The sequence below is a fragment of the Triturus cristatus genome, chromosome 2_2, assembly GCF_964204655.1.
Source record: "Triturus cristatus chromosome 2_2, aTriCri1.1, whole genome shotgun sequence".
In the NCBI taxonomy this organism is placed as follows: Eukaryota; Metazoa; Chordata; class Amphibia; order Caudata; family Salamandridae; genus Triturus; species Triturus cristatus.
The window spans coordinates 1198635776-1198653462 of record NC_140582.1 but is presented as its reverse complement, the minus strand read 5'-3'; the positions used below and the strand labels follow the sequence as shown (position 1 = coordinate 1198653462).

General features: G+C 49.4%; 1 protein-coding gene across 11 annotated transcripts in view; it reads right to left on the bottom strand.

Moving 5' to 3' along the window:
- The window catches only part of DCTN1 (dynactin subunit 1), a 733647-nt gene that overhangs the window by 228291 nt on the left and 487669 nt on the right, over positions 1-17687 (bottom strand). For all 11 annotated transcript variants that reach the window (XM_085642808.1, XM_085642810.1, XM_085642809.1 and 8 more), the window contains one exon: positions 10246-10324. In XM_085642808.1, coding sequence (XP_085498934.1) covers positions 10246-10324 — 79 coding nt within the window. The remainder of the gene's footprint in view (positions 1-10245; positions 10325-17687) is intronic.

The following is a 17687-nucleotide window of genomic DNA, read 5'->3' as shown; positions in this document are numbered from 1 at the left end:
GACCATTACAATGAAGCTAATTAGGGATCCCCCAAGAAGCTCACACATAGTCTGCAAAATATCCAAATAGGGTGGCTAGGTTGGCCCTCAATTAGGGCAAACAGGACAAAATCAAAGAAGTTAATACAGCTACTGCCACTGGCAGAGTGCCACAATTATGCGTTAGCCTTGAGGAACGAGAAATCGAGTACTTCAAAGACTGGCCACCACTACTGTTAGACCCAGGAAGCCCTAATCAGCCCATTGCTCACACCGACTACCAATCTAAGTTCAAAAGGCAAAAACAAGGGAAAGACTCTGGGAGCAGGGCATCCAAAGGTCTGAATTCTCTCTCCTGAAGTGAGTTGACCCAATCTATTTGCTCTTTAAAAAACCAATGAAAACTCAACCATAAATCTGAAAACTAGAATTCAGAAGTCCTATAAACCAGTAATGCCGGCCACCGTACGTCAGCAGTGTGCCCCCAACTATGCCTACAATCGGATATCTAAAGGCAAATCTATCTAAAACTATGGTATCCCATAGTGAAACTTTACAATTACAGCTGTGCTTCCACTACTCTTTAAAGTTGAAAGCGAGCCTCAAACAACTTCCACACAATGTCTCTTCCACTGTGACCTATGTGCATCTCAGCTGTGCACACTAACCTGTTTCCACTTTTATCGGGAGAGTAAAGCTCTTACAACAAATGCTTTAAACTTTATTCCCTTTGGCACTATCACTTATTTACCAAAATTTACATTCCTGGTACTCTGCATATGCAGAGTAAGTGTTGAGAACTCACTGGAGTTTTCTTTCAGTGCGCACCACAATTACCTATATCTCTTGTGTAAGAAAGCGGCTCTGTATATACTGTTCCCAAATAGGTAGAGTGTGCACAGAGTCCACAGTCACCAGAGTGTTGACAGAGGCTAAAGTCAGATATAACCTTACTCTCTAAAGTGGTAGCTTGGTCAAGCAGTAAGGCAGTATCAGAGGACAGTGTAAAGCATTTGTTGTACACACTCAGTCAGCAAATGGTCTCACACGCTCAGGACCTGAACTCTAGGCCAATGATTTTGTATAAAAATATATAGTTGTTTTATTTTAGAACCAACAATAGGTATCAAAATATACTTTCTCAGGATGAGATGCTTTAGATAAATACTTTCAATAGGCAATAGACTTTTGAATGCAATAGATAGTTGTTGCAATAGGCAACACAATTTCAAACACAATTATACATTGAGCTCAATGGGAATTTCTAGTTAAATGCAATTGATTACTTTTTGGATTACTTTTCTTACCACAGGACTGGATCCTATATTCAGTCCTGGGACATCTCCTGTTAACAGTTGAGTAAAATCATTTTGGTTACAGTTGTGATTTTTAAGGAATATTATTCTATTTTAAAAGTTGACACTTCAAAACTTTTTCACATAGAATCACCAATGTTACCCTATGGGAGGAAATTCACTTAGCAGGTAAGGAATATGCTACTTACCAGTATGCATCTGTTCTTGGCATGTAGAGCTGCAGAGTTGTACACTTAGCATAGATCGCCATCTGGTGTTGGGCCCGGATGTTTGCAGTTTGTTTTTCTTCTTGGACAGTCTTTGGAAGTCACGAGTTTGGTGACTCCTCCTTCGGTCCGTACTGCGCATGGGCTTCGGCTCCATCCTCAGATTGTTTTTCGCCAACAGGGAAATGATGGAGCGTAGTAATAACAGTGAGAAACCCATGTGTTGTATCTAAATAAGATGTACTGGTACGGATACAGGTAGCCGGGGAGGCGGGTGGGCGTGTACAACTCTGCAGCTCTACATGCCAAGAACAGATGCATACTGGTAAGTAGCATATTCCGTTCGAGGCATATGAGCTGCAGATTGTACACTTAGCATAGATGATATAGCAGTACCCAACCTTAGCGGCGACCACCGGTATCCGTTGCAGCTGTTTGAAAAAGTGTCTTTAGTACAGCCTGGCCCACCCTAGCTTGCTGCTTGGAATGCACATCTACACAGTAGTGTTTTGTGAAGGTGTGCGGTGTAGACCATGTGGCTGCTTTGCAGATGTCATCTAAGGGTATATTCCCTAGAAAAGCCATAGAAGCCCCTAACTTTCTTGTAGAGTGGGCTTTAGGAGGAACAGATAATGTTCTCTTTGCCTTTTGATAGCAAATTTGTATGCATTTTACAATCCACCTAGCTATCCCTGATTTCGAAATGGGGTTGCCTTTATGTGGTGGAGAGAAGGAAACGAACAATTGTTTAGTCTTCCTGAAGGGTTGCGTTCTTTGTATGTAGTATAGCAACGCCCTTTTCACATCAAGTGTGTGTAAGGCCCTTTCCGCAACAGATTGGGGTTGCGAAAAGAAGACAGGTAATTCCACTGATTGATCGAGATGGAAGGGGGAAATGACTTTGGGCAGAAACTTCGGGTTTGTACGAAGTATGATCTTGCTGTGATGCATTTGTATGTAGGGTTCCTGTATGGTGAACGCTTGTATTTCACCAACCCTTCTAAGGGAAGTAATAGCTACAAGGAAAGCTGTTTTCCAGGTGAGAAACTGTAGCTCACATTTGTGCATTGGTTCGAAGGGCGGACCCATTAGTCGTGTAAGAACTAAATTTAGATTCCATACAGGGGAAGGTGGTGCCCTGGGAGGAATTACTCGTTTAAGGCCTTCCATGAAGGCTTTAATAGCGGGCACTCTGAAGAGTGATAAATGCTGTCTGTTTTGTAGATAAGCAGCGATCGCTGCTAGGTGTAGGCGTATGGATGAATATGCCAGGTTACACCTGTGAAGATGGAGCAGATAGCATATGATGTGCTGTATGGATGCATCTAGAGGGTTGATTGTATTATTACGGCAGTAAATTACAAATCTTTTCCACTTTGCGGCATAGCATGCTCTAGTGGTAGGACGTCTGGCTTCCATGATGATGTTCATGCAATCAGGGGGAAGGTTAAGGTATCCGAATTCTAAGATTTCAGGAGCCAGATCGCCAGGTTGAGCTGAGCTGGGTCCGGGTGCCTGATTTCTCCATGGTTCTGGGTTAGGAGGCATGGGGATAGGTGCAGTTTTTGATGTGGTACCACTGATAGTTGTAGTAGCGTGGTGTACCACGGCTGCCTGGCCCACGTGGGAGCTACCAGAATGAGTGTGAGGGAGTGTTGTTGTAGCTTCCTGACCACTAATGGAATTAGTGGGAGAGGTGGAAAGGCGTAAGCAAATCTGCCTGACCAGTTCATCCATATCGCATTGCCCTTGGACAATGGGTGTGGGTATCTGGCGGCGAAGCTTGGGCATTTTTTGTTTTCGTGGGTGGCGAAGAGGTCTATCTGAGGATGCCCCCACTGTTGGAAGAATGGGTGAAGAACTTGTGGATGCAGTTCCCATTCGTGTAGTTGTTGCGTTTGTCTGCTGAGCAGATCTGCCATGAAGATGTTTTGGGGAATTGCCCATCTCCATATGCTCTGGGCTAAGCGGGAGAGCTGGGGAGAGTGTGTCCCCCCCTGTTTTTGTATATAATACATCGCAGTCATGTTGTCTGTGCGAATGAGGACTGCTTTGCCCGAAATCTGTTTTTGGAAAGATTTTAGGGCTAGAAAGATCGCCAAGAGCTCCAGATGGTTGATGTGGAGCGATTTTTGCTGTGGCGTCCATAGACCTTGCATGGTGAGGTGTAGGAGGTGCGCTCCCCAGCCGGAGAGCGATGCGTCCGCTGTTAGAATCACCTGAGGAACCGGGTCCAGGAACGGCCGCCCTTTGGAAAGGTTTGTGGTGTTCCACCACTGCAGAGAGTGATGTGTGCGGCCGTCCACCAACACCAGATCCGTCAGCTGACCCTGGGCCTGGTTCCACTGTTGTGCTAGGCACTCTTGAAGTGGACGCATGTGTAGTCTTGCATGGGGCACTATAAAGATGCAAGACGCCATCATTCCTATGAGCTTCATGAACACTCTTGCTGGAAGAGAGTGTTGGGGAAGGAATGTTTTGCGTAAGGCTTGAATGCTTGTGATTCTGGCTGAGTTTGGATAGGCAATACCCTTGGAGGTGTCTATAGTGGCCCGAGATATTGCTTTGTGTGAGATGGTATGAGGTGGGACTTTTGGTAGTTCACCGTGAAGCCTAGCTGGTGGAGCAGTTGGATGGTGCTGTTTGTATGTTGCACACATTGGTCGTAGGACGCGGCTTTTATCAACCAGTCGTCTAGGTAAGGGAAGACGTGAATATGTTGACGTCTGAGGTGTGCTGCTACTACTGCTAGGCATTTGGTAAACACCCGTGGTGCGGTGGTGACCCCGAAGGGGAGAACCGTGAATTGGTAATGTTGCCCGTCCACCACGAACCTGAGGTATTTCCTGTGAGAGGGGTGTATTGGAATGTGAAAGTATGCGTCTTTCAGATCCAAGGTTGTGAGAAAGTCTCCCTGGCAGAGGAGTGGGAGGACTTGTTGTAGGGTGACCATGTGAAAATGGTCTGAATGTATGTAGGCATTTAGAGGCCGGAGGTCGAGAATGGGTCTGAGGGTCCCGTCTTTCTTTGGTATTAAGAAATATAGGGAGTAGACCCCTAGATTTCGTTGATTGACGGGGACCTGCTCTATAGCGTGTTTTTGCAGGAGTGAGAGTACCTCTTGTTTGAGCAGTGTGGAATGTTCTTGAGACATTGGACGGTGCCTTGGTGGGATATTGGGTGGGGTAGATGTTAGTTCGAGACAGTACCCTGACCGAATGATTTGGGTCACCCATTTGTCCGATGTTATGGACTCCCATGCGTGGATAAAGTCTTGTAGTCTGCCCCCGACTGGAGTGGGATGGTCTGGGGGGAGCGGAGGGGAGTCATTGTGCGGGTGGGGTGGCAGAACGGGTGTTGTTGGTTTTGCCCCTGCCCTTATTGTTGTTGCCTCTGTAACCACCCCTTTGATTGCCCTTTGAAAAGGTATTTTGAGGAGGGGACTTGTAGGAGGTAGAGGCGTTATCGGTGGAGGAGCCTCTGCCTGTGCCACGAAAGGACGAGCGTCGAAAGGAACGTTTAGAGGCTTGTGTTTGGAGTGCCCCCATAGACTTTGCTGTGTCTGTGTCCTTTTTCATCTTTTCCAACGCTTCGTCTACCTTTGGCCCAAAGAGAGTTTGCTGGTCAAAGGGGTGATTGAGTATGGACGCCTGGACTTCAGGCTTGAACCCTGAGATCCTGAGCCAGGCATGGCGATGAAGCAGGACACTTGTATTTATGGCTCTAGAAGCAGTGTCGGCTGCATCGAGGGCACACTTAATGGAGGTGTTTGTAATTAGTTTACGCTCCTGTATCAGGTCATGAGCCTTGCGCTTGTGTTTTTCTGGAAGGTGCTGCATAAGAGCCTCTAGTTCGTCATAGTGTGCTCTGTCATATCGCGCAAGCAGTGCTTGTGTGTTTGCAATGCGCCACATGTTTGCAGCTTGGGAGGCGGTGCGTTTACCAGACGCGTCCAGAAGTTTAGATTCCTTGTCTGGCGGTGGGGCTTCTCCTGAGGATTGGGAGTTAGCCCGCTTTCTAGCTGTGGAGACAACTAGGGAATCTAGGGGAGCAGGGCCCTTAATGTATGCAGGGTCTGTGGGTGCCGCCTTGTACTTCTTCTCTATTCTAGGGTTCAGTACTCTGGCCCTGACAGGGTCTTTGAACACCTCTGTAGCGTGCTTGGTGACACCCTTAAGCATGGGTAAAATAGAAGTGGATTTGTCTTGTATGTCAAATGTATCCAGTAGGAAGTCTTCTTCCACTGGTTCACTGTGCATGTCCACCCCATGGTAGTGTGCTGCTCGCTGCACTAAATGATGAAACCCTAAGGAGTCCTCTGGAGGAGACGGCCTGGATGGGTATAGGTCGTCCTGAGGTATATCTGGTATATCAGGGTTATTGTAATCCTCCCATGGGTCTGGGGTCCCTGGTGGAGTGGGATCCATTGGGGCGTCCGCCGGGTAATTGTCCGGGTCCCCGTCATCCGGATCTGGGGATGGGGCCGGATCGTAGTGAGGTAGAGGTGGCGGAGACCTGGGAGGGGGAGGGGGTGGAGGAGGTGGAGGAGGTAGGGGAGGCGGTAGTGGGGAGGGCACTCTGAGGGGAGAAGTAGCAGAGTCCTTCCTTTTGGGTGGAGGAGGAGGAGCCGGAGTATCAAGGCGTCTTTTCTTGGTAATTAAAGTCAAAAGCCCAGTCTTTGGATCTTTGGACAGAGTCTTTTGTAAAGGGCCTGGTGTAAACAGAGCCAATGGTGCCGAATCGTCTGTCGGCACCGGTGATTTCGGAACCGAGGGTTTCGATGGTTTGTGTGCGCCATGCTTTCTTGAGGTCTCCGGGTGTTTCGGCGTCGAATGAGGTTTCGGCGCCGGGGCGTCGGTGCCGACGGATTTATGTTTGTGTTTGGTCGGCACCGAGTGTCCAGGCTTCGGCACCGGTGGCTTCGGAGTCGAGCTGGATATTGCTTTCTTCGGTGCCGGATGCTGTTTTTCGGCACCGGGCGTCGGCTGGCTCGATCCCGAGCTGCCGTGAGACTTTGGAGGCTTCGACACCGGGCCCGTAGGTGGGGTGATAGAAGCTTTGGTTTTGGTTTTGCCCAGGCCGGCAGGCGAGGGAGTAACCTGAGTCTCTTTGGTTTTGGGCGCGGGGGTGGGAGGGGGCATAGTACTCACGGCCCGCTGCGCCGGTGTAACGTCCTCCACGTCGGAGTCGTCGGCCTCGGAAGCGCTGACGACGTCTTCCTCCTGCTCGGTGTGTGTTTGCCCCGAAGCTTCGGCGCCGTCTCCGAAGATGTCCGGTGGAGCTGCAGAGGATGAGTGCGCCATGGTGCGTCGAGCTCTTCGATCTCGGATGGTCTTCTTCGATCGAAAAGACTTGCAGGCGGGGCAGTCTCTAGCCTCGTGTTCAGGAGAGAGGCAAAGGTTACACACCTGATGGAGGTCGGTGTGGGGAAATTTAGACCCACATTTTGGGCACTTTTTGAACGGAGTCCTTTCCATCGGCCGGGACCGGAGTCGAGGAGGGCCCGAAGGCCGGTGCCGATGTACGGGATGGAGAAAGTGCCGCTTCGAGAGATGAAGATGATGATGAAGAAACTCGAAGAATCGAGGATTTTCCGTCGAGGCTGGAACCGTAGAAGTTCGAAGCCGGAGCACGAAGTATCACATCCGAGCCCGATGGCGGAAAAAAACAATCTGAGGATGGAGCCGAAGCCCATGCGCAGTACGGACCGAAGGAGGAGTCACCAAACTCGTGACTTCCAAAGACTGTCCAAGAAGAAAAACAAACTGCAAACATCCGGGCCCAACACCAGATGGCGATCTATGCTAAGTGTACAATCTGCAGCTCATATGCCTCGAACGTAGGGTTATCGTTACTTTTTCTTACTCAGTGTTGGATCCTGGATCCAGCACTGGTGAATCTCCTGTAAACAGTTGAGAGAATGCGTTTTTGTTATACAGGCGATTTTTAAGGAATATTTGTAAGTTTGCAAAATCAATACAGAAGAATTTCTGGCAAAAAAACAGGCAATGTTATCCTATGGAGGAAAAGTAAGTTAGCGGTAAGTACGGTTGTAATTACTTTGCAGGGTCAGTGCTGGGCACCAAGATCCAGCACTGGGATCTCTCCTGATAGCAGGTGAGTAAATTCATTTTCGTTATTCGGCTGATTTTAGATGAATATTTTAAAGTTTCAAAACTGGACAGAAGACTTTCCAAGTGAAACCAGTCAATGTTACCCTATTGAAGAAAAGTGAGTTATCGGCTTTGGGTAAGTACTCGACTGGCAGAGTTAAGGTTCTGGGCATAGACTCAGGGGTCTCCCAGGGTCAGATAGGTACAGTTGTTACACCCTCAGCGGCACAGGGGCAGCCGGGTGCAGATAGAGTTAGGCCCAATGTTATCCTATGGGAGGGAGGGGGCCCTTGTTTGGTGGCTGCTGACTAGCAGGCCACGCGGCTTTGGGAGCTGGGCTCCGGGTCACTTACTCAGGGCAAGTAGGGAAGTAGATTAGAGTAGAGGTTGCACTGCAAGGGGCACTCGGGCGGCTGGGTGCAGGGTGCTTTTGAGCCGTCGGGCTCTCAATGGAGAAGCTCAGTGACGAACAAAGGCTGCAAGCTCAGGGACTAAGATTCTTCAGGTGCGACCACCACTTCGAGAGGTAAGTTGGGTAGTTGGAGGATAGGTAGGCACCCAAGAGTCAGGCACAGGGGGTCGCAGGGCGCAGGGGTGCCTTTTGGCGTCAGGTAATCTTACCCTCTGCTGGTCGCGGTTGGAGGGGTCCCTGGTTCTGAGGCTGCAGGCGTCGTCAGGAGCGTCGAGGTGGGTCCTTGGGTGCTGTATTCGAGGTCACAGTCGCCGGGGGGACGTCCTCGTGGTCTTTGTTCACTCCGGCACAGGCCAGGCTTGGCGGGTGTAGAGTGTGCAGGAGTCGTGGTTCCTGGCTGATGCCAGGGGCTTGTTACTTGCTACGAGCAGTACCACTGCACGTGGGAGTCCCAGTTAGTTAGAGTCACAAGGTAGTCAGGTCCTTCGGGGTTTTTGAGGTTGCCGATCACTGGAGACACCGGGGTTTAGCAGGAGCAGGTTCGAGAGTCAACAGGCCGGTAGGGCTGGAGCAAAATCAGTTGGTGTCTTCCTCTTATTAGCAGCTGCACGGCAGGTCTTCTTGTTTCTTGTCCTTCTTGCTTGTTTCGGAATCTGAATCTGAGGAAGGAAGGTTCAGGGTGCCGCTAAATACTAAATTTAGGGGCGTTACAGGTAGGTAACGGGCAGGGACCAATGGATCCCTTCCCTGGGGTGGGTACACCCCCTATCCTGCCACTCTCCTGTGGGAGGGGGGCAGTAGCCTAGTCCTGATTGGGCAGGGCTCCCCATCCTCAAGATGGCGAGTGCCCAGAGATGTGCTTCACCACACCTCCCCCACCTGAGGGGTGGGGTTGGCAGAGGCTGGCACACCCCCTTTCCTTCCTTGAGGTTTCCTTCCAGTCTTCCCACCAGAGTGGGGGGTCAGAACCGGTGGGGGCCAGTTGCTGAGTACAGCAAGTGGCCTGGAGAAGCTCACAAAGGCGGCATGCCTTTGAAGCTTCCCCTGCCCATCCTGGGGGAGAAGACCTAGCACCCCGCCCAGGATGTGCATTGTTGCAGGCCCAGGAGAGCGGATGGCTCTCTACCAGGGGTCCATCAACATGTCTGCTGTGTGGCAGCCTAGGCAGCCCCTCAGACAAGACGTGGATTGTAGGTTAGGTTCAGCGGGCATCTCTAAGATGCCCTCTGTCGTGCATTGTACATTAAATCCCACACTGGAATCAGTGTGGGTTTAATGTGCTGAGAAGTTTGATACCAAACATCTCAGTCTTCAGTGTTGTCATCACGGTGCTGTGGAGTTCGTGTTGATGACCTCCCAGCACCATATACTCTTAATGGCAGCACTGCACTTCGGAATGGACCTGGGTACTGTAGGGGCACAGGGCTCATGCACCTATACCCACACCACTGGCATAGGGCACCCAGCTAGAGGGGTGACTGAGGTATGACAGGGCAGTGTGTGTTGTGGGCATGGCACACAGGGATGTGTGCCATGTCGACTGTTTAGTTCTGCACCAAGACACTCAGCCTGCAAGGGCAGTGTGTGTGTGTCAAGGTACAGGGCCTCTAAGTGTGGCACAATAAGTGCTGCAGCCCTTAGGGGCCTTCTCTGGTCACAAGGCCCTGGGTACCTAGTGTACCATTTACCAGGGGCTGACATGTGGCCAGAGATGTCAATTGGGTATAGGCTTCAACACAGTTTTAGGGAAGGAACATAGGCCCTGGGTACCTGATTGGCAGGAGATAAGGGCACACTCAGTCAAAGTACATCAGCAATTCAGCAAAAAGTGGGGGCATACCATACAAGAAATATGGCACTTTCTCCCATCGTGTATGTGGAAACACCTGTAAGTGCCCCCACACAAAACAAATTTGGAGGTAAGCTACAACGCAAGTACTCCCCAATCTATGAGGGGGTTCCACTCATTGAGCATGACTGCCATCCATAGCTTCCACCAGATGTTGCTAATGGGATGACACCAAGTAGGGCAGACCCTCAGCTTGGAGTTAGCTATACTACCATGCGGACATTCACCACCCCTTTGCCAGGGACTGCTGTTTAATATACGAAGCAAGGGCTCTGTGCAGGAAGTGCATACTCCCAGAGTTAAAAATCAAGCTATATGTGGACTCAAAACAAACACCAATATGTAATGCGAATACAGGAGAGGTTCTGACCTGACAAGAGCCTCCTTCAGCCTGGCATTTTGTTCCTCAAGCTGTTTGACCTGGTAACTGGATGCAGCTCCATCAGAACCTGATACAAGATGGAAAAAGGGGAAAAGTTAAATACCAACATTGCATTCAGTGTACTTAATCTTCAAGAGATCACTAAACTGACAACTTTCCAATATCACAGTGTTCTCATCTCGAACATTTTAAATTTCATTATTCTATTGCTGATGAAACTGCAATTGCAATGCAGTAATACCAGACATGCACCCCACAATGCTAGCAAAGACACTTATCTGTTCCGATCCAAAGTAACAGAAATAAAGCATTAGTAGTTTGGTTCAATGCAAATGTATACCTATTTATCCAGACGTCAGAGGCCTGGTGCTGTAGGCACACTTAGATTTAAACAATTATTGTTTTCCATTCACTTTTACCCTTTCTGAACTACCGTTATAGCAGCTGGGAGCTGACAATGCCCTCATGAAACCCCAACTATGTGGTCCAGTGAATTACTGTCAGAAGAATGCCTTCAAATGCACTGTAGGACAGTAAAATTGAGGAAGTGGTATAGGGAGGGCAGGTATTTGCACTTATAAAACAATGTAATCTCCTTTATGCTTCAGAATCTAGTCACTGTGCTCAGAACAGTTTTAGAGAAGACTAGCAAGATTCTAGATTACCTCGTCATTAGAAATACACTTCTGAGCACCCTTCTTCCCACTATGATCTGGGGTACGGAGCCGGTGTCATCCACTATTCTACGCTTTCATTATCATGCCTCCCCTCTGAATCTTTCTTGCTCACTCCCTGCTCTATCCCCCTGAGCCACTGCTGTGTTGATGTAGTGGTAGGAAGAGCTGAAAACCGCATCACTGCCAGGCTATGCTTAATTCCTAAACTGGCCCGAGTCAAAATAGTCAGGCAGACACAGAGGACGACACAAACATAGCTTGAATCTCTAAGCTGGCTAAAGAAGGGAGTGATGAGCAGTCAGTGAATGATGCGGAGCCAGAACACTGGACGCATGTAGGAGCCGAAATGCTGGTGTGGTTGTAAGCTCAGAGTTGGGGAATTCTAGGAATCAATGGTGCTGCCACGCAGTAGCAGAAGGATAAATGAAGGTTGAGCAGTAAAGGCACAATGCAGCACTCGAGATGCGAAGGGGAAATAGAAAGGAGGAATACTATGAAAGATTGCAAGACATAAGAAAACACAGGGAAGAGCTGGTACAAGCACCAGAGATAACTGGGATGGCTTGCGACATTGCACATCAAAAGGTGACAGTTTTTACCCATACCTTCACTTTCCCTATGAAGTCCGCTGACTCTAGAGTAAATGGCGTAGTCAGGCAGACTCCGCAAATAATAGTGCGGGTAGCAGAGTTGGGGTGGTGATGTCTTGGGCAGTGGTGCTGCAGGTAGTGACATGCCGTCCCTGCAGGTGCTGGATTAAATAAAAGTCCTTATCACTCCTTCCTGTGAAAGTGCTCTGCTGGGAGAACCCCACTAACTGCTGCTACCACTACAGATTGTGCGGGGTGAGCAGACATCCCCTTTGCCTAGCGGCTTGACTTTACAAACTCACCCCGGTTTAAGTAGCTTCATAGGCTTCGCCTGCACAGTGTTATTATCCAAATACTTTTGGTTGTATTTTTAACCTACAAAATTTTTAGCGTGTACAATCTTGCTTTTAACAAACCACTTTAATAATTCATGGGCCCCAATGAGCTGCTTTTACATGAATTTGAGCATCTTTTTTACAGTTCTGTTTTGTATGCAATGGTTTTTCGTAAAAATCTATTTTATTAAGGAGGAGAAGAAGTCTCAGCATGTACACAGCATATCGCCTACAACCCTGAAGCGGGCCAGCTGCGCGATTGGGTAAACTATCAGATGGCAAGAGTGAGGCATTTGGAAGCTATGCATGGATATTTGGTTACACAGCAAGTCGCCTACAAACCAAGCAGGGCCGGCCGCGTAGTGTGACAGTCAAATGTGCTAGTTGCAAGTTCGAGAGCTTCTACAAATGAGGAGGACTGCATAAAACAGAGGAGCTCAAACATAGAACAATAAACCAGAGAGAGGAGAAGAAAAGTGATGGAAGGGGAGGAGCCCCCTAATATTCTTGAAAGACAGACAATGGAGAAAGAAGATGAGCAAGAGAAAAGAGACAAATAGGAGAGGGAGAAAAGAAGAGGGAGGGTAGAGCACGACGGGTGGTTAGTGCATGGAGTGCGGCCAAGAGGACTAGGGAGGGGGTGGGGGGGTGTTTGTGACTGTGTAAGGGCAGTGTCATTCAATTGGACATGAAAATGGCAAAGTGCAGATTGTTGACGTTAGGGTCAGGAGAGTGTCGGAGGTGGGGGGATATACAGCATCTTCAAAAAGACGTAGAGCCCGGAGTTTCGGGGGCTGAAGACGGGCATGTTCTAGCTTACAGAAGAGGTCAATTAGTGGTTGCCAGAGCTTGGTAAAGTGAGTGTCTCTGGACTGTAATCCCGCAGTGAGTAGTTCCATCGCCATGGTATGCCACGGGCGAGTGAACCAAACAGTGACTGGGGGAGTTTCCTCTTTTTTCCAATACAGGGCTATGAGTTGTTTAGCCACGCCGAGCATATGAAGACAGATATGCCAGTCTCTGCGAGTCAGCGCACGTAGATTGTCAGGCTTGATACCCAGTAGAGCCGTGGCTGGAGTTTCAGGCAGGGGGAAGCCAAGAACCAATTTGATGTGGCTGAGGATCTCTTTCCAGTATGTGGCCAGAAGTGGGCAAGTCCACCAGATGTGAAGGAAGTCTCCGGAAGAGTTCGAGCATCGCCAGCAAAGAGGAGAGGCTGAGGGGAACATTTTATGTAGCCTGTGAGGGGTGTAGTACCATTGGGTCATAACCTTATAAGCAGTTTCCCGCTGAGAGATGCATCGGTAGACCTTTGGAATGTCACGCCAAAGGCGGTCCCATTGTGTGGGTGTGATGTCTGTAGACTGCCATCGAGACTGATAAGGATGCAGGGCAATCCGCGGGGAGTGCTGGAAAATATGATACGTACAAGATACGAGGCCCTTAGAGTTATCGAAAGAGCGAACCAGCCGCTCGAAGGGGGTGAGGGCATGTGTGGCTGCCTGTGTCAGAGATGCAGTGCGTAACCAGTGTCGGAGTTGCAGATATTTCAATCGAGCTCCTTCGGGGAGTTGGAACTGTTGGCATTGTTCAAAAGACTTAAAAGGTAGCCCCTACGTAAAGGTCCCCAATTGTTCGACAACCGCCATCTAGCCACTCGGTGAATACGGGAGGATGTAGGGCAGGTGGAAAGAGGGAATTGCCGGCGATGGGAGTGTGGGGGGTTGGAATGGTCGTGAGGACACTGCTACCTTGTCCCAGATGTTGAGGACAGTCTTGGTGGGGAGAGCTATGTACGCACTGCGGGAGCGAGATGCCCGGTGTTGCCTTGCTAGGTCTCATGTATAGCGCCCAGTCACCGCCCTGTCCATATGGAACCACACCTTCTCACTTTCCCATGCCATCCATTCGGAAGTGAAACGTAAGTGCGATGCCCAATAGTATTCTACCAGACTGGAGCAAGCCAGGCTTCCCCTATCCCGGGGTAGCATGAGAATTTTATTAGAAAAGCGCGGTCAACGACACCCCCCTCCTCCCCCCCCCCCCCCACCCCACAAATGAACCTGGTGAATTCGCGCTACATGCTTTGAATCAATGTTGCGGAATAGGGGCGGGGAGGGATTGAAATATGTATAAAATTTTAAGTGAGATGGACATTTTAAGAGCATGCAGCCCAGCCACGAGAGGGAAAGAGGCTTCCAGATTCTCAAGTCTTGACCGTCTGAATTCCTGCCAGTTGGCTTGTGACCAGGTGGCAAGAGTAGGAGTTGGATTGAGCCTAAGATAACTAATGGAGTGAGGGACCCATCTGTAGGGGACGAGCGCCTGGAGCATTGGGAGCTCCTCCACCAGAATGGTAAGGTTCAGGGCCCAAGACATGTCATGGTTGACCTTAAGGCCAGACGCTTGCTCAAATAAGCGCTAAAGATGATAGAGGGCGGGCAGGAATGTGCGCGGTTGGGATAAGGTATGGAGAAGATTGTCTGCGAACAGGGCTACCTTATGTTGCCGGCCTCCAAGGGGGATGTCATGGATGTCTGGCGCCTGGCGGATCATTATGGCGAGAGGCTTCACCACAAAGGCGAACAGGAGGGAGGAGAGGGGGTAACCCTGATGTGTGCCTCTGTGTATTGAGATGGGTTTGGTGAGTTGACTATTAACCTGGACCGGAGTCATAGGGGAAAGATAGGGGTCCATAATGCAAGCCACCATCAGAGGGCCTAGTCCTATTTTGCATAAGACCGCTCGGAGGAAGGTCCAGTCCACTCGGTCGAACGCTTTCTCCGCGTCAAGGGATAGTAGGCAAGCAGGTATATTCCAATGGTGGGCTTTCCACACTAAGAGCGCAATTCGACGCACATGGTCTGACCCCTGTCGATGGCGGACAAAGCCGACCCTATCGGGGTCAATAAGGCCGGAGAGATGTGGGTCTAGGCGTTAGGCTAGGATTTTAGTATATATTTTGAGATCTGTGCTGAGAAGTGCAATAGGACGAAAAGAGGAGCAGAGTGTGGGGTCCTTGCCTGGCTTAGGAAGTAGGGCTATTCAAGCCATTCCCATCGATGAAGATGGACCTGTCGTGTCCGTGAAGGAGTTAAAAAGTCGAAGAAGATGGGGTTGAAGCAGCGGGAGAAAGATACGATAGAAGGAAAGTGGCAGTCCATCCGGACCTGGAGATTTTCCAAGAGGAAGATCCTTCAGGGCATCAACAAGTTCGCTCTGGGAAAGCGGTTCCTCCAGCAACCGCGTATGATAGGCAGTTATTGGGGACCAGGGGCAGTGATCTAGGACTGCCTGGATCTGCTCCGGGAGGGGCATCTCCTTAGCGTAGAGAGATGAATAATATGCATGGAAAGTTTTAAGTTTAGCCACCTTGGTTGTGACTCGAGTGTCATCAGCACACTTAATATTGGCTGTGTGTGCTTTGGCCGCATGCGTCCGTAATCGCCGAGCAAGAACTGTGCCCACTTTGTTCCCTCCGTCGTAATAGCGCTGCTTAAGAGCCAGAAGAGCCCGCTCAGCCTTGTTGGTGCAGTGTGCACGCAGCTGGCCTCGGAGCATTGAAAGGAGTCGTTTGTGCGGCTATTCCTGATCGAGCCTCTCAAGCGCCTTTATGTGGCAGGATACAGTGGTTTCCCGAAGGCACAATTGCTATGGACGCGATATGCCCGCGGATAGTGGCCTTAAAGCCATCCCAGACCACAGGGAAGGGAGTCTCTGGAATATCATTCATCTCGAAGTAAGAGATAACAGCAGCTCTAAGTTCCGCAACATCGATCGGGTCCCGGAGAACTTGAGGAGGGAGCCGCCAGCGCGGCGGGCAGCTAGCATGAGTGGACAGGTCTCGGAAGATAAGTTCGATATGAGCATGGTCAGAGATCCAGATGTCAGACATAGAGGCCGAGAGCGTCTCTCCGATCAGGGAATGTGAGATAAACAAATAATTGATGCGCGAGTGGGAGCGATGAACATGAGTAATACGAATAATCACGTATGTCATGGGAGTGGTAGCGCCAGGCATCTAATAAACCTAAATCAGTCAACTGTTTTTTTAAGGTGAAAGAAATGGCCCCCGCCCCATTCAATGAGCAGTCACTGCGGTCCACGTTAGCATCCCACACCAAATTAATATCACTCCCTATGATGAGAGAGAGGAGTCTGTGCACGACACTCTTTCCTGTAACGTCTCCCGAAGATAAAGGTCTTGTGCTTGATTGGGAGCATAAATATCAAAGAGTAATGGTTCTGCAACCAATTCTGACCACCACTTTAAGAAACCTGCCATAAGGAGTGCGAATTACTTTGGAATCCCCCTGTTGAATGCCAGCCCGGCATAGGATTGCCACTCCAGCAACTTTACAAGGGGCAGACGCCCAGATTTGGAGCGGGTATCGAGGGTGGGCCATGCGGGCTACATCTGCCTTGACCAAGTGAGTCTCCTGAAGAAAAATATTAGAGTTCAGTTGCAGGAGGTAGCGCCATACTGGACGTCGCTTATTAGGGGAGTTAAGCCCCTGAACATTAAGGGACAAGAATTTCAAGCAGGGTACGTTAAGTCATGGCTAACAAGAGGTGAGGCCAGGCGCAAGCGGCAGCGGAGCAGCGGGAAAGACCGCGTGAGGCGGGGGATGAGGATAAAGAGAGGAGCCACCCTAGTGCAAAGAGGCATGATCCCATGCCACAAAGTGTCACCTTCCCAACAGTAAGAAAGAAGAGTAAGGAGGAAAAGGATCATAAGAAGAGAACACAGAGAGACAAAAAATGCAAATCAAACTCGGCCAACAGTGCCGTAGAGTCCTGTTCAGACAGGGAATAGGCTAGGCTCACCGGCACAAGCCATTCCGGAGGAGTCACTCTCCAAGGAGCAAGTAAGGGGGTGGGTCTCCAGGCGAAGAGTCATCTCCTGGGGAATGCTCTGAGGCCGCTGCCAAGATGTTTACAATGCTGGGGAGAGTCCATGGAAGAGCACGTGAGACCTTCTCATGCAACATTAGAGGCCACTGGAGAGATCAGGTATGCAATGGTTTTTCATAACTGAGCATGTATTTAATACATAAAATAAATAAAGTGGACATCCCATTTGCCTACCTGGCTCCCATTCAATGCTCCCTCGTTCCATGAGGCGTTTGGTTGGAAGTATCACCAGCCTCACTTTCCTACCAAGCATCGTATTAGAGAATCCCTTTTTGTGCTCTCTTCCCCATAGAGGATTCCAGGAAGAGAATCCCGTTGCTGCTACCTCCTTTTTTTACTGTAAGGACACCACAGTTAAGGAATCACCCTTCTTGCTCAAATGGCACGGTGACCGGACAATCCTCCTTTCAAGTCCAATCCCAAAGGCACCAAGTTGGGTAAATACAGCACTGAAGCTCAGAGAGCAGGGAAGAAGGGAAATAATCCACATTACTCCAAAACACCGCCGTCCTGCAGAAATTCTGCGAAATTGCTGCAAACCAATTTTTTAAAACGGTCTTTTAACGGTTTACTGATCTTTCAATTTACAGCTCATTAATATTACCATATACACTCAGAGTTTTAAAATAAATAATATTCAGACACTTTCACGCAGGTGGATGCAAAATGAAAAACACTAGTCACCCAATTGGATAAAGCTATGGGACATCATTTTTAAAGCAGTGAGGCGAGTGCATTCATCGCCTAATGATCCACTGAACCAACAAAGGTTTATGGGAGAATGAACATTCTGATCTCTCCCATGGCACACCTTCATTATGTGCGCTTGCACAAACTGGGACAACAGGAATGACTATGAAAAGGGCTGCCCCTGTGAAGACAGCTCGCCTGAGCACTTCCATATGGAGCTGCAG